The sequence below is a fragment of the Chanodichthys erythropterus genome, chromosome 7, assembly GCF_024489055.1.
Source record: "Chanodichthys erythropterus isolate Z2021 chromosome 7, ASM2448905v1, whole genome shotgun sequence".
NCBI lineage: Eukaryota > Metazoa > Chordata > Actinopteri > Cypriniformes > Xenocyprididae > Chanodichthys > Chanodichthys erythropterus.
In genome coordinates this window covers 19,908,399-19,925,570 of record NC_090227.1, presented here as the reverse complement: position 1 = coordinate 19,925,570, position 17,172 = coordinate 19,908,399, and the positions used below count along the sequence as shown (strand labels likewise).

Genomic DNA, 17,172 nt, shown 5'->3' with positions numbered 1-17,172 from the left:
TTCAAAATTCCGACCTTGGTCAGAATGAATGCGGGCCGGTACTCCAAACTTATAGAACCATTCACGAACTAACACTCCAGCCACTGTATGGGCCCACTGGTCTCTGGTAGGAACCGCCTGAGTGAACTTAGAAAAAACATCTGTCATTATCAAGACATGCTCTCTTCCATCTCTGGAACGATCAAGAAGTGTAAAGTCTATAGCCAAAATATGATTTGGTTTAGAGGCCAGAAGGTGTCCCATTGGGGCATGGGCTGCAGACTGTATGGGTTTTGCCATGATACAGCGCTGACAGCGATAGCACCACTGTTTTACCTGTTTGTACATGCCAGGCCAGTAGCACCTCTGTCGTACCAACTCTGTGGTCCTCTCAACCCCCTGGTGCCCATGGCCGTGATGCAACTGCTGTAAAACTTCTTCCTTCAGTACTTCTGGCAAAACTAGCTGATGTTGTTGCTCACCTCCATCAGGCCGAAGAACCCGGCGATGTAAGAGCCCGTCCAAGTCAATCAACCGATCCCATTGCCGCACCAATTCTTGCACCGGCCTGGGGAGCCCCCTCCGTTCAAAGCCATCCGGGACCCTCTTTCGACGCCAAAATGGAAGAAACATGCTGATTACAGGATCCTGTTGTTGGAGAGAGACCAGATAGTCAATAGAATATGTCGGCAATACAGAAGTTGCCATCTGAGTTACCTCCGTAGGCCTTAAATCAGGATGTTGCTGTAAACTTTCGGGAAGGGAGGTCCCTGGAAAGAGAGACTCTAGCCTGGAAGAATCATCAGTAGAATGGACTTGTCTAGAAAGGGAATCAGCATTAACATTTGTTCGACCAGACCGGTAGCGGATCGTAAAGTCAAAAGCAGACAGTTGAGCTGCCCATCTCTGCTCAGTGGCCCCCAGCTTTGCTGTATTCAAATAACTAAGAGGGTTATTATCAGTCCATACAATGCACTTATGCCCCAACAGATATTCCCGAAACTTTTCCGCCACAGCCCACTTTAAGGCTAGAAATTCAAGCTTCATAGAGCTGTAATTGGACATATTTCGTTCTGAAGGGGAAAGGGCTCTGCTGGCATAGGCGACAGGTCTTATCTTCCCCCCTTGATCTTGGGACAGCACTGCTCCCAGGCCTCTATGACTAGCGTCAATCTCTAAAATAAACGGCTGAGAGAAGTCGGCATATGCCAACACAGGCGCTGTTGTCAAAGAGGCTTTCAAGTTCTTAAAACCTCTCTCACATTCTTCAGTCCATGCTGCTCCTATCAACTGTCCTGTCCCCTTCTTATGCTTGCCACCAAGCGCAGCAACAAGGCGATGCAATGGAGCTGACAATCTAGCGAATCCCTCCACGAAACGCCGATAATAGCTGGCGAACCCCAAGAAAGACCTTAACTCAGACACTGTAGTCGGACGGCCACAGCTGGACACAGCAGACACCTTCTCAGGATCCGTAGAAACACCTTCTTCGGAGATGACATGACCAAGGTATTTCACTGCAGTTCGAAAGAAACAGCACTTTTCCAACTTTACCTTAAGCCCCTCCCTCTGCAGACGGGACAACACAGATTCCAAACGAGTGAGATGTTGATCAACAGTAGATGAAAACACAATGACATCATCAAGGTACAACAGCAAAGACTGGAAATGTTGCGCCCCAAACAGACGTTCCATTAGCCTCTGAAACGTACTTGGTGCATTGCACAATCCAAACGGCATGCGATTAAATTCAAAGAGGCCAAAGGGGGTACAAAATGCAGTCTTACTCTTATCTTTTTCGGCCATGGGCACCTGAGTATATCCACTCGCCAGATCCAAAGTGGAAAACCACTTGGCTCCTGACAGTGCATCTAGGGATTCTTCGATGCAGGGCAGGGGAAAAGCATCCCGACGAGTCTTGCTGTTCAACTGCCGGTAGTCCACACACATCCGTAAGCTGCCATCTTTCTTCTTTACAAGAACTATAGGGGAGGCATAGGGACTGCAGCTCTCACGAATCACCTGGGCCTCTAAAAGTTGGTTTATATGGGCTTTAACCGAATCATAATCTGAGGGAGGGATACGCCTGTACCTTTGTCGAATAGGAACATCATCAACCAAAGGAATTTCATGAGCTATAAGATCTGTACACCCCAGGTCCCCCTCGTGGGCTGAAAATACAGAAGAATATTTATACAACAAATCCCTCACCTTTAGCTGTTCTGACTCACATACTCACATACTGGGCTAATTTGGCCTACCTGAGAATTCATTGTAGCCACATTTGAACCAACTGATTCAACACATACTTCAGAAACACCTGCAGGTAGACTGACAATTTGTGCCTGATGTAAAATACCTACTAGGCACCTGGATTGGAGTTGTGTAGCAGTTCTATTAACATTCACTATAGGAACATAAGCGGTACCCCTAACCACCTTAACTGCAGCTGGGTAAAGTAACACACCTAGCGGAAGGGGACTACATCCTATAGAAGGTTAAAAAAATGCAGTATTACATGAAGAAAATGCCTGCTGAGCACAGGTAACTGCAATGAACTTCACTGACTCAGCTGGAACAGAGACAGCACATCTACCCCTAACTCTTGCCAACCCTCCTGTACGCTCAAACTGGATCTGATGACAAAACTGCAGAGCTTGCTGTAAGACATCAGGAGCTTGGATGACTTGAGGAAGATTAAAGAGATCAGAGCCACACTGTCCAAACAGTTCAGAATAACATTCCCTTATAATGTTCATACCCAGTACCCCAGGCACACACGTAGTGGGCGAGGGAGTTTGGGAGCTCTGCACCACCAAAATCCCTCGCTTAGGAATAACTTTACCTAAAACTTGAACATCAAGTTCCACATACCCAATATAAGGGATATCTAGGCCATTAGCAGCTTTAAGCTGTAACCATTGACAAGCATGGGGGCTTTCAGCAAAATTTTGGAAAAAAAACTGATCAGAAATGGTAGAAACCATGGACCCGGTATCTAAAAGGCACTTCACTTGCACCCCTCCCATAGACACAGTGATCGATGGACATACACCCACTAGGTGAGAAACTGTTTCTTTACTTACAAGCATGTGTACACTTGAGCCAGTAATATCCCCTCCTGTTCTGTGGCTCTGCAAAACAGAGGGTGCTAGTTTTCCGTCGGCTGATTGGAAGGGGACAAGGTCCGTGGGGGACGAGGCTGATGGCGGGGCTGGTGGTGGTAAACCTGGGGAACAACACGCTCATTATCACAACTACTGGCAAAATGGCCTGGTTGTTGGCATCGCCTACACAATACAGGACCATTACGAGAGGAAGAATTACGCCTAAAAGGTTGTTGTAAAGACATAAATCGTTCAGAAAGTTCATTAAGCTGTTTCTGTTGTTTAACCATCATCTCTTTTAACTCAGCGATCTCTGTCATCTGAGGTAAGGAACACACACGAGTATCAGAGACCCTAGAGGTCTGCAATGCACAAATAGATGGTACTGAACAACTCCTAGTTCTATCAGTTACTGGCCTACCTTCCTGCTCCCAACGGATGGCTTCAGCCCTTACATCAAGTAAGGTGCAACTTGGTTTATTCCGAACTACCTGCTTCAGAGTCCTACGAAGATTTGGGTCATTAACATGTTCCACAAACTGGTCCCTAAGTAGAACAGCAGAATTTGGCAGTCCATTGGGTGCACACTTGACCACCCGTTCCATTAAACTAAACAGGGCATGGGAATATTCCCTGAGGGACTCCCCCTCCAGCTGCTTTCTGGAGAAGAAATCCTCCTGTAAGGCAACATAAGATTGAGAACTTCCATATAATTCCTGCAGAATGGACAAAATCTTTTCGGGATCTTCCCTTTCTTCCCTGGATCGATAACGTATCTCATTCTTAGCTTCCCCCTCTAAATGATCATAAATAAAATATGCTTGATCTACTGGAGCTAGATGCCTAGCCCGCATACTTGCACGTACCTCATCAATCCATTCAACAACATCAAACCCCATGTTCCCACAAAATGATGGACATTTTCTTTCTTGTGGCACATATACCAGGCGCTCAGGAACTGTGGGAGTAACAGGTCTCTCAGATAAAACAGAATTACCCACAGAAGCCCCCAATAGGGGCGCCAAAACCTCAGTTCGTTCTTGCATGAGTCTCTCATTGTCCGCCCTCAGTTGTACCACCATATCTCGCAGTTCCTGTAATTCGTTATCCATCTCGACGAAACAGTCTCTTTCCCAATGACCACTGGTGGAAGAGTTGACGCGTGTTGTCTGGGAGAGCTGCTGTCCAAGGATGAGCTAGCCAACTGCTGTCTTTCCTTTTAAAAAAATTACACAAAAAAAACAAACAAAAAAAATATATATAGAAAAACGTCTGTCACACACAAACCCTGCCGACTACGCCAATTTGTAGCGTGAGGGGCAACAAAACCTAAGCCCAACCAAATATAGCCTGACTACGCCACCCTGGATCTCTCTTCAGGGAATGTTGGATTTAATTAAGACACAGATCCAATGTGTGCAAACCAAAAGGAAACAGACGGATTTCTCAAATACAATCAACTCACAATTTATTTCCAAAAAAGTACCATAAAAAAAGACACATAGAAAAAAACACTCAATTATGAAACATGATTCAGGTTGATGTAATACATGATATCATATCTTTTTTTTTGTTCTTTTAAAAAAGAGAATGGCAGCTAAACAAACCAAAAAAAGAATCAAAACCAAAAATATAACTAGCGGACACCAGAGGAATACTGACCAGCCACCGGTATGAGCCCACACTATAATCCCAGTAAATTCACCCTCAACCGTGCCTGTGAACAACCACACACGATGCAAACACACGCGCACACACACACACACACTCACACGCACACACACAAAGGGGAGAAAATATACACAACACAAGTGAACATGCAGTGCAATCGTAGATTATCCACCAAAGAGACCACACCCGAGATCCAACCAGCACCTCTCAGTGATCCGCTAAAACAACAAGAAAAGAATAAAATTAGTTTGGTCTCAAAGTAAAAAAAAGATACTTTGGAAAATGACCATTCAAGGGTTAATCAACCGTGTATAGTTTCAGTACGACCAGAAGCATTGCCAAACACGTTACAATCTCAAATTAAATCAAACCGCCATCACAAACAAAAGAAAATAAACATATCCAGAAAAGAAAGAAAAAAAAAATAAGGAAAGGAAAGACAGCAGTGGCAACTAAACAGCAAATCCTAAAAAAAAATAAACAATGTTACATCTCAAATAAATCTTTCCACCCCTCAGATTAAAATCATACATAAAATAAAATCCTACCAATGCTTAATGGGTTGAACGGCACTACAACGCCATTTTCACTGGTTACCAACCATACATCCACCAGCCCCCGGCCCAACAGGGAGACCTACTCCGCCTAAAATAAACCCTCCAATGTTAAACACTAGTCACGAATTACAAACTAAAACAATCAGACAAACCTACCTCGTACTCAATACCCAACACCCTCACACAGAGCAAGTGAGGAAACCGCCTGTTTCAGACAAAGAACAAAGGTCTCAATGGAGCGCAAAGCTTGTAGCCCACGCAAACTACTACTCCTCTCAGTCTTATAAAGCGTGTGGAAATCTACTACCATATGCACTTCCGCTTACAGAGACCTGCTCTTAAAGGGACCGTAGCATTTTCTCAAGCCACCTCTTACCTCACTACATATATTAGCCCTGTGTTTTGTTGTCCGGTATTGTACTTGTATTGTTGGGTGTATGTTCCTGCCTGTTCCTGTATTCTCCTGTGGATATTCCAGTAAAAGACTTGTTTATGTATATTTCTCCTCGTTGTGTGCTTTATACACCAGCAACCGTAACACCCATGTACACACTTGACACATCATACAGTGCTCGCCCAAAGTTCAGCGAGTTTATCCTCCTTTTCAAATTCGCCTTGGCGCTGTCATCGTCATCTCTATCTTTCTTCTTCTTCTTCTGTGTTTTTTTAGCTCCTGATTGGTCAACTTCAAATAGATTGAAAAATCGGCTCGTTTATCCGCACACATGTCACGAATTCAAACCGATAGCTCCCGAACTTTTTTGACATGTTTAAAAATAATCGGGAGGTCGGGAAGCGCTCGTAAGGCACTCTGCTCGGCTCGTAATTCCTCGCACATGATACGAGCCGCGACCATGCGAGCATACACGATTTACACACGATTGAAAAAAATCGCATGCGAATTCGTACGACAGCAAAAATCGCGCCGTGTACGCCCGCCTTTAGTGAAACATCTTTTTTGAGATGTGAGGCAAGCAGAGCGGGAATGCACCATAGGTGAGGTTTAATGGCAGATGATCATTTAAAGAAGATTTAGCAGGCTGGTGATATAAGCAGTTTCTCAATATGCGTTCTTGTCTGTAGTTGTGTTCTTGTGGACTTGTGAAACGTCATCAGTCGCTGCCCAAGTACTGTTCCAATTCAAAGTTCACATCCAGCCAAGTACAGTTCAAATCCCCGGATGTGTTCTTGATCCTCCACTTTTATCGAGGATGCATCGAGAGGTAACTTGTGCGGACTTGAGACAGCCAGGTATCCTAGAATGCATCTCACTCTAGCCAGCAAAGTCAATAGTAAAGGACAAATGTAGTGTGTCATGAAATGTAGTTTTAAGAGTTTTTCAGGCAAGAATGTACTGGTTTAAAGCTCAAAATTTTGGTTTATTGATAAAGATAGCACCTTTCTGAAAATTTGATCTGACATTGTCAGAGTTGTGAGATCCAGGCGATCACCGTGCGCTCAACGCTCATGTACCCCGCCAAGAAAAGCCTTAACTCAGCTAGTCCTTCTGACGTTTGCTGCTGGCTCTTATGTCTCTGTAGTGGTTAAACATAGCATAATTTGTCTTGTGTATATGTAACGGGCGATCTTTGGTCTCATGAATCTAGAATTTGTTCCGTGGCAAATCGTTTTGGCTGAGGGCAAAGTGACGTTTCATAACTTTATATATTTAGGCTATTTAACTTTACAGTTGTAGCCTATAGAGCACAAATTTTGTACGTTTAACTGAATTGTTTGCTTTATTTTTATTGTATATTCTTATACCTTTTATAATGGCTATTACCGATCATTAAAACTGACACTTATCAAAAAGAGACAGGGTTGTGTTTTATGTTATATTTCATTTTATTACAGTGAAGACCAGAGTATGCACATATATTAATGTTTAATATTTTTGAAATGTGAACAAAAAGAGGCAGGGTTGTTTAATATTTTGTTTTGTTATAAATACTGTATGCAGACATTGAAGATAATCAGTGTATGCGTTTCCTGAACCACATTTGTGAGGCTATATATGTTTTTTTTTTTTTTTTTTTTTTTTTAATAAAACGAAAAGAGGCAGAGTGGTGTTTTATAAACACATTTCATTTTATTGTTGCCTAAAATATACATACAGAGATAACCGGAGTAGCCAGATAGCTGAGTGATGTTATCAAGTACACTGCTGTGCCATTTGTAGAATCACCAGGCTTGCTTCCTCCAGTCCACCGGAGTCCGTTCTCCTGAATCATCTTAACAAGTCTTAACTACCAAGGACATAAGTCCGAACTTGGTATTGAGAAACGCCTATAGTGTTCTTAGTGCATGTGATGATCCAGGGAAGGTGAAGGGAGAACAGGGGATCCAGACAGGCAACCAGGAGGAACAGATGATGGCAGACAGAAGACGGATGACAGAAGATGAATCAGGATATACAGGTAAATACTCCGGTGAGTAAACAGGTAAATACTCCGGTGAGTAAACAGATAGATACTCCGGTGAGTAAACAGGTAAATACTCCGGTGAGTAAACAGGTAAATACTCCGGTGAGTAAACAGGTAAGTACTCCGGGGAGTAATAGGGTGGAACTTCTCTTAGACAAGACCAGACAGTAAGGAAAAGGGAACGGTGGCATTTAAGGCAGTGTTGATGAGGGTTCTCAGGTGCAGATGATCTGTGATCAGGAGGCGATCTGTGGCAGGTGTGGATCAGGAGGGATGCTGGGAAGTGTAGTGCGATGCAGATGACAGGTGAGCAGGTGATTGTGCTGGTGGCTATGACACACTTGTTGTATAATGAAGAGCGAGTTTTATCTTCCACAAGGGGCAAGACATTTAGGCTATGTTTGATTTTGCCTTGCCAGAGAAAGCAAAACTATATCACCTGCGTGTGTGGTACGCACTATACAAATAAACTTGATACGCCTTATCAAGTCAAATAACAAGCACAAACTGTGTGGAATAGAATTTGACGTGCAAGCAAAAGGTTTCTGTACTACAGTTTTTTTCTGCTTTACCTAAGTAAAGAATGCAAATATAATAGGCCTACTTAAAAATCCCCTGCGAAAATGGATGAGATGTGAGTGAAGATTTGGGAAAAGAAACAAGAAACACTAGTGGAATAACTAATGGAATACTGTTAAATTCTCTGATAATCGGGTGACCAGATCGCTATTTGCAAAACAGAATACAAAGCCGACAAAGCTTAAATATATGGACTCAAATACCCCTTGTGATTAAGTCATGATCACGAGAAAACAACTTTTGTTATCTTGAGATCACGAGAAATTTAATTTGTGATGACCAGAAAAAAACCTTTGTTGTCTTGAGATCACGAGGAAATTAAGTCGTGATCATGACAAAACAACTTTTGTTATCTTGAGATCACGAGAAAATTAAGTCGTGATCATGACAAAACAACTTTTGTTATCTCGAGATCACAAGAAAAATAAGTTGTGATCACAAGAAAACAAGATAGAAAAAAATAATAATCCATGGCCATTTAGGGCTTCCGTAAATAAGTCATATTTACTAATGTAAGTTATGTGTAGTAGCTAAATGAAACCACGCATCTGCCCGAATCATTCACACAGAGACACAAAACATGCAGGATTCATATTTAAACAGTTTTTGTAGCTTAATATTGTCAGATAAGTATATATCGCGATTAGAATAAAGAATTTAGGAATAAAAAGCGTGCCATTCACAATCCTTGATCAAGTTGATCCTCGAAATGGAACTGAAACCAGTCATGCTCTTCCTCTGAGGTAAATCCTTTTAGAATTATTCCTCACCGCATCTCAAAACAATGAAAATGACATGAATCTGACTAAGCTTGATATTTTTTCCGATGATTTCCTGATGCGGGCGTTCACTCTCTGTTGCATTGATCTAGGGATGCTCACATTGACCGTTTAACCGTTAACCGAAAGTAAGAATTTTAACCGATTAATACTATCAGTTAAACTTTTTTTTTTTTTTTTTGCTGTTTGCTGCATGGTTAAAGAAAAATATGCTATATATACATATATGCTTATTTGTTAACTTGCAGGGCGTTTCACACGTGCCACACATATTTCTCTAAGCAACAAGCAAAATGAAGCGCGCGAAAAGAAGTACTGACCATTTCGATAGAAAGGGTCAGGCGCGCCGTTGGCATGGGGGACAGGAAAAGACAGAAATCGACCCCCGCACTTTTGATAAGGGTTGCTTCAATCAGTCACAATATATCATCTTTTAGCTTAGGATATTTTCTTTCAAATGAGACCACTTTCACGTTTCTGTGAGCTTTTGTTCATAAATAATAAACTGTTTTGTCGCAGATGTGAAGAAGAGGAAATCCGCTCTCGAACAGAGAAACACGCGATCTCCAAGTAATCGATCACAGCGTGCTAACGTTTTAGGACAGGTCGATGGTATATAAATCGTGGCCGAACGTTAGCGTTTGTCAATCAAGCAAAACCGTCCATTCAGAAACCGAGAAATTTGACACTTTAAGGTAAGAGGCTGATCTCTCAGATTGACTGAAGCTGGCTTGACTGAAGTTTTCGTGAGGATTTGTAGTTTATGGACTGTTTTGAGTTCAGTAATTACATCTAGAGAGTTAAAAGCATTGATGGCATCTATAAAAGAGATATCTAAAAGCGAAACGAAAATCATTGCCTCGACCGGCGACACAGTGGGGAGGACGCACGAGAGGAAACCTGCGCGTTTAATTTGTATGTGTATTGCTACTGTAATACTGCATTTACAAAGCTTATCAGTGGCATGCACTTTGATCACGTAAGGGAAAGTGCCTTTTGCGGTCGCATCGTGGTGACCCCCGCGTTCCCATTTCTCTCGATGTGAACCGTGAGCTCCAGTCCATTACAATTTAGAGCCATGGTATACTTCATTTCCCGCATTCCGCTTAGTCTCGTGCGCGAGCCTTTCAAAGAAACTCCTTTGCCCATGAGCGCGGAAAGACGCGTTCGGTATGCACACGTGCACCGTCCGTGGTCATTTCACGAGTTCACACTTACAAATAAGTCAGGTAAATAAATTGGTAAACGTATTTGGCGTGCTGTCCGGGGAGAGGGCTCCGAGCTCGGTAATCGGCCCGAACACAGAGTACCCCCCAAAAAGCAAGAGTTAACTACGGACAGCAGCCGGGAACTGAAACTGACCCCCCCAAAAAATATGGAAATAAGGCTGATGTCTGCAAGGAGAAAGCTGTCTGCGTGATCGGGAAGGTTCTATCTGACGGGAGTTCAATACTCACAGCGAACCGATGAATAACCTCTTCGACCGGTAAACTACGATAAGGTTTAAATGTTTTGGCTGGTGGCGCCTGCAGCATCCGACGGGAGTTCAATACTCGCAGCAATCGGACGGTTAACCCCTGCTGATGGTGGGTGGATGTTTAGAAATTTTAGATTGGGGCTCTTGCGGCATCCGACGGGAGTTCAATACTCACTGCGATCGGACGGTTGACCCCTGCTGATGGTGGGTGGACGTTTAGAATTTTTTGGATTGGGGCTCTTGCGGCATCCGACGGGAATTCAATACTCACTGCGATCGGAAGGTTAACCCCTGCTGATGGTGGGTGGACGTTTAGAAATTTTAGATTGGGGCTCTTGCGGCATCCGACGGGAGTTCAATACTCACTGCGATCGGACGGTTAACCCCTGCTGATGGTGGGTGGACGTTTAGAAATTTTAGATTGGGGCTCTTGCGGCATCCGACGGGAGTTCAATACTCACTGCGATCGGACGGTTAACCCTTACTGATGGTGGGTGGACGTTTAGAAATTTTAGATTGGGGCTCTTGCGGCATCCGACGGGAGTTCAATACTCACTGCGATCGGACGGTTAACCCCTGCTGATGGTGGGTGGACGTTTAGTAATTTTACATTGGTGTGCTTTTCTGATGTGGAAGCGGTTAGATCTGATGTAGCTTTTGAAGGCTTCGGATGACCAACGACCGAGAGCTTGAATCTGTTGCTGGGAGAGACCTTTTTGGGCAGCTGTGGTCGCCGCTCCTATGCGAAAAGAGTGGCTTGAAAAGTGTTCCGCTGGGATGCCAGATTGGATCAAGATCAATTTGAGATGTTTTTGAAACCAAAAACGTGTGACTGGGTGGTTTGAATCATCTGTAAAGAGTGGATCTGAAGGGGATTTGGTTTGTGAATTCTTGAAATGGAGATAGGACTGGAGGGTTTGGTATGGTTGTATGGGTGATTGGAGGTTGAAGATGTAAATGAAATGGCCTTTTTTTGGTCTGGTCAGTTTTACTCTGTTTGATAAAGTAGGAGAAGGTTTCATTGTTTAACAAGCATATATCTGAAATGGTGGGGTGAATTTTAGGATTAAAATTGGAGGTAATGGCGAGTTCAGAGCATCTGAGGAAACCGAAAAAAGACAAATTGAACATGGCATCCAAAGTGCAAGCGGTGTTAATAGAATGGTATCCTAGACGGAGAGTACAGATACATCTGGTGAGTAAGTCTAATGTTAGAGGTTGTCTAACATCTGGGCGGGTAGGATGGGTTTTTTGGATGCCTTTAATAAGCAGTGATGTCTGCGAGTTTGTTATTTCACAGGAGGGTGAGCCGAAAATTAATTTGTGAAAAAACTGGATTCCACTTAAATAGCCTTTAATGGAACCAACCTGGAGGCTCTTGGCTGTGTTGAGGTAAGAGATGAAAGACGTAATGGTGAGCAGAGAGAAATCTGGGAACGGCAAGTTAAAAATTAGATGAAAAGTTTTAAAACATCTCCAAGCTGTTAAATATGATTGGAGGGTTCGTGGGGAAAAACCTTCAAAGATCGAATTGAGAGAAGCGTCAAGCAGTGGTCTCATAGAGTGGTTTATGGGAAGATTAATTCTGAATAGTGAGGTACTGGCGTCGGGTTGGGGTCCGCTTCTGGAGCCAGCTGTCTGAATTTCTGGAAAGCAAAGCGTGAGAGAGAGTCAGCAATTTCATTTTTTGACCCGGGTACGTGCTTAGCTGTTATGATAAATTGATCGCAAGCTGCTATCCAAATAAGGCGTCTTAGGAGTGGCATCATAGCTGGTGCATGCGAGCGGGTTTTATTAATGCAATGCACCGTTGCTTCATTGTCGCAGTAGACGATTATGTTGTTTGTGGACCATTCTTTCCCCCATAGAAAAGCTGCGACGACGAGAGGATAAAGTTCAAACAACGCTGAAGAGGCTGGGAAATGCGTCGCATCTAAGAGCTGAAGTGGCCAAGTAGATGCGAACCAACGGCCTTGATAAAATCCCCCAAAGCCAATGGAGGGAGCTGCGTCGGTGTAGAGCTGAATATCGATTGGAAGGGACACCAACGTATTATAGAAAAAAGATAATCCGTTCCACTGTTTAAGGAAGGTTATCCATAATTTTAGTTCGTCACGCCATGGATTAGTTAGGGAGATATGGTCTAGCGCAGCGACGGAGGATGCGAGAGAGAGAAGATGCGAGATGAAAGGGCGGCCTTGCGGGATTATACGCATAGCGAAGTTTAGGTGGCCGAGCAGAGACAGAAGTTCGCAACTTGGGCTGTCTAGCAACGTGGAAGAGACCAGAATTATTCTGTCGATTTTCTCTTTCGGTAGAGAGGCCTGGAATTTGACGGTGTCCAGATTGATGCCCAGGAATTCGATGGACGTGGCTGGGCCACTGGTTTTGTCCTGGGCGATCGGAACTCCCAGCTCGGAAAAAACCTTTTGGACTGTAGTGAGATGCGCTGCTGGGATGGCATCAGGAGGCGAAATTATTAAGAAGTCGTCGAGCAGGTGAATAAGGTAAGGAATTGCGTAGTTGTTGGAAAGAATCCAGCAAATTGCTTCTGACAGCATGTCAAAAATCTTGGGGCTGCTTTTGCAGCCGAAGGTTAGGCGGACGGCGAAGTAATATTTTTCATGCCAACGGACGCCAAATAAATGCCAGGAGTCTGGGTGGATGGGCATCACTTTAAATGCTGAAGTAATGTCGACTTTGGCGAGCCAAGAACCACGACCGGCGTTTTTGATTAACAGTATTGCTTGGTCAATATCATGGTACTGAAGAGAAAATTCTTCGAGTGAAATAAGGCTGTTTATGCTTGGAAACGGAGAATTGTGCGGGGCTGAGAGGTCGATTATTAAACGTTTTTTACCGGAGAATTTCCTTGTAGCCACTCCAATAGGGCTGATGTGAAAGTGTTCGAAAGGAGGAATATCAAAAGGTCCGATCATGAAGCCAGAATTAACTTCCTTATTGATCAATTCGTCCACTGTGTCGGGTTCTGTAAGAGCTGTTTGAAGATTATCACAAATCATATTTTGTGAGGGAATGCTTTCTAGACCTGGTTCAAAACCATGTTCGAAACCAGACAGCAAATATTTGGTAAATTCGGGATCGGGGTGCTGAGACAATTCAGATGACAGACGTAAAATATTCACAGGAGTCGACAAGTAATTTTTGGAATTTTTATTGGTAGATTTTTGTACAGGGCATACAGTGCGGGCGTGGGCGCCTCCAAAGTAATTGCAAATATGCAAAAAACGACAGCGATTTCTTAGGCAGCCGCCTGTATTGAAGTGGTTGCAGACCTGACGTCTGGAGGAAAAAGCTGCGCCTCTTCCGAATGAGTCGGAGTTTGTAGCTGGCCGTGGAACGTAACTCGTTGATTTCTCTTGGTTGGGGACTGGAATAGGAGGAATTGACGGGTTTACTTGGGGACAAGTCGTAGTGGAATGGGCAAGCGACCTACAGACTGCGCAGGAAATATTTCGAACACCCAGGAAGATTTTATTGTGGAGATCAGTGTCCAGCGCACCCCAGTAGGGGCACTGATTCCACTGAGCGATACGAACGGCGCATTTTGCTGAAAACCGCTTGTGGTAAGTGTAAAAATGAGATCCCCCATAGGATAACGCGAGCTCTGCCACTATATTCAGCTCGCGTCTCCTATGGGGGAAAACAGCACAAATGATTTCGGTGAATCTACTGAATGCGATGCAAAATTCAGAAAATGAAAGGATTCGGGATGAGGAATTATTTGGATTTTTTAAAGTGACTTAAAAAATCACCACAATCAATCTGGCGATTAGAATCAGATGGGGGAAGCAGGGAAAGGAGTGATGATAGATCGTTGTCTGCACCTGATAGAATCTGCGCTCTGATATTGCCGGCGACAGGGGGCGGTTCCAAAGCGATGGCGTTTGGAGGAATGGGCATCGGTGTAGCTGTGAACAAAGAAAATTGTGATTTTGCCTGAGGGAGAATGTTTTGAGGGAGAAAATCCAGGGCCGACACTGAAAACGGAGGCAGCCTCGCGCTTGAGATGGCACCTGGACCTTGGGAAGCGACGGGGAAGGAGAGAGAAGGTTGAGGTAAAGAATAAAGCGGCTGGGCCTGTGCCGCTAACGGAGGCATCCTCACGCTAGGGGCTGCTGTAGGCCACAGCTGGGGAAAAGGGTTAGCGAGAGGGGAAGGAGAAGGAAAAGTTGTTCGGGCTCGCGATTCTTGCGGAGACAACCTCACGTCAGGAGCCGCAGGCCACGAACGTTGAGGAGAATTCGAGACAGTGAGCAGTACAGGTTGAGCCTGCCCCGCTAGCGGAGGCAGCCTCAGGCTAGGGGGAAGACAACCACTCGTAGAGGCGGGTAATTCCGTACGGGGGGCGGTGCTGGAGAAACCCGCGGAAAGAGACTGAGTAGAAGGAGGAGGGTGCGGCGTAGCAGCGGCGGAATCTGGGGCTCGGCCCAGGCTCGCTGAAGGCCCGCTGCCCTTACCAGACGATCGGCGTTGAACTGGTCTTGCTGTAGAGGAAGACTGAGTTTGAGAGGTACGTGGTTTTTTACCTTTGCTGCTTGAAGTCGTTTTCTTAGAGGGAGAAAGGGGTTTAAAGGGAGCGCAAGTTGACTGCAGGCTTGAATATAAATTATATAACTCGGATTTATTCATCCGTCTCGAGAAATGGAAATCCACGCTGATCAGAGCTTGCCTTAATCCCAGCACTGTCCATTTCTCGATTGCAGGAATGGTTGGTTGAGCCATAGAGTAGGAGGAGGATGATGATGATGATGATGATGACGATGAGGAAGAAGGTGTGTGTCTCACCGGTGGAGGAGAGGGCTGGTCTAGCCGCCTTGGACTATGGATAGTGGAGCGGATAGGCTGACGGCCGCGCAATGGAGTCGGAGACTCAGTGACGGCACCTGGCGGCGCATGGCTGCTCCTTGGGATGGTGCGGTTCGGCAAAAGAGTCTGTGAATATAGAGACTCATCATCGGACGGGAAGAGTTTGATTTCCGACATTTTAGGCGAACCTATTCTGGAAACTGTCGAGGATCCTTGGGTGAGTTTTGACTGCGATTATATACAGGCCTGAACTCATGCTGATTGGGTAGATACGTTGATTACAGATTGTTGACAGCTGGATGAGATGACGTAATCATTAAGATGACGTAATGATTGGGTAGGTTATTTGACTTGTTCCTCCTGAACTACGTTAATGAAACATAATAACAATAACAATCCTTGAGGTAGGCCTGCCTCTAAAATACCGGTTGTTCAAAGCTTCAATGGATTCACCGTGTTTTTGTTTTGTCATCTTAATTTGTTAAACATTTAAGTGAAAAATATTTAGTGTAGGCCTATTTATTTTATGCCTTTTATTTAAATTATTTTTTTCTGTTGTCAGAAACGCTGCAGGTGCGTGACAATTTGATAATGTGAATCCAGGTTCTGTTGTTTATCTGTTCTATGCTGCTGTTTGCATGTTAAAATAAACCCGTGGAAGACGCAGACACTCGTCTATTGTATTTTTTATTTAATGTCATATATATATGTCATATTATATAGGCTATACAATATTATAATCTTATCAGTTAACGGTTAATAATCAGATAACGAGCGTCGGTTGTCGGTCGAGAAATTTGACCGAAATGAGCATCCCTACATTGATCGCCTCAGAATTTTATGTTTGAAAGCTGTGCGCAGTCTGTGGGTGTGGCCATATTAGTGGATAATGAGCTGACTTGCGAACGACTGGCATCTCTCTCTTTTCAAACAGATTACATAAATAGAATATTAATATACATAAATAGAATATTTGTTTTCAATTTGATTTACATGATTTAAAACCTGACATTTCAATGTTTCTTTAGACATAATGTCTCATGTTTGTGTGATTAGTATTCACTAAGTTACAGTTCATTTTCTGAGGACTACCAGAATGGACTTCATTCAGAGAGAGACGACAGATCATACATCATGTTAGTTTTCTTTATTTTGCAAAAAGCACAAAATTTTGTATTTTATTTGTACACTAATAAAAGAAGACATTTTACAGATTAGAATGGTGTATAACTCTTAATTGTATGTCCAAAATTGGAGTATTTTGAGTCTCTTTCACACTCGTAAAAAAAAAAAAAAAATGTTTAGTTTTCTCCCCACCTGCTGTACCAAATCATGACTTCAAAACATAGGTATGTACCGAACCTTGAGTTCCCTTTCAGTCGGTCACGTTCGACGTACGTCAGTAGTGACCGACGAATTGGGATATCGCTTAGAGAGCCCTATCAGCTTCGTGTAAACTAAAACAAGCCAATGGAATTGGCGTGCGATATTTGCATAATGCGCACCACCTCCGACAGGTGTATATAAATAGGAAGCAGATGCAATCGCACTCTGTCTTTTGCTTCAGAGCCATTCAGTGGTGTCCTGTTTAAGAAGACTGTTTTGTGTGAACTAAACTGCCTCGAAGAGGATTCACAGCAAGCCGTGTGTGCCGGTGTGACGGTGCTACAGCGAGGTCGCGAGCTCCCGAGGATCCGAGCTATAGCTCTCAACTGCTGTTTTCACAGCACACGCCTAAGAGTGAAGTGTGTGTTGCGATTTGGGCCGGTT

At 43.9% G+C, this 17,172-nt stretch overlaps 1 protein-coding gene across 1 annotated transcript; it reads right to left on the bottom strand.

Moving 5' to 3' along the window:
- Nucleotides 1-12,103: 12,103 nt before the first annotated feature.
- Nucleotides 12,104-15,579, bottom strand: LOC137022889 (uncharacterized). The gene is made up of 3 exons (XM_067389359.1): nucleotides 14,610-15,579; nucleotides 14,421-14,504; nucleotides 12,104-13,570 (listed from the first exon to the last, which is right to left on the bottom strand). The coding sequence occupies exons 1-3, from the start codon at nucleotides 15,577-15,579 to the stop codon at nucleotides 12,141-12,143; spliced, it is 2,484 nt and encodes an 827-aa protein (XP_067245460.1). The 3' UTR covers nucleotides 12,104-12,140.
- Nucleotides 15,580-17,172: the final 1,593 nt, after the last annotated feature.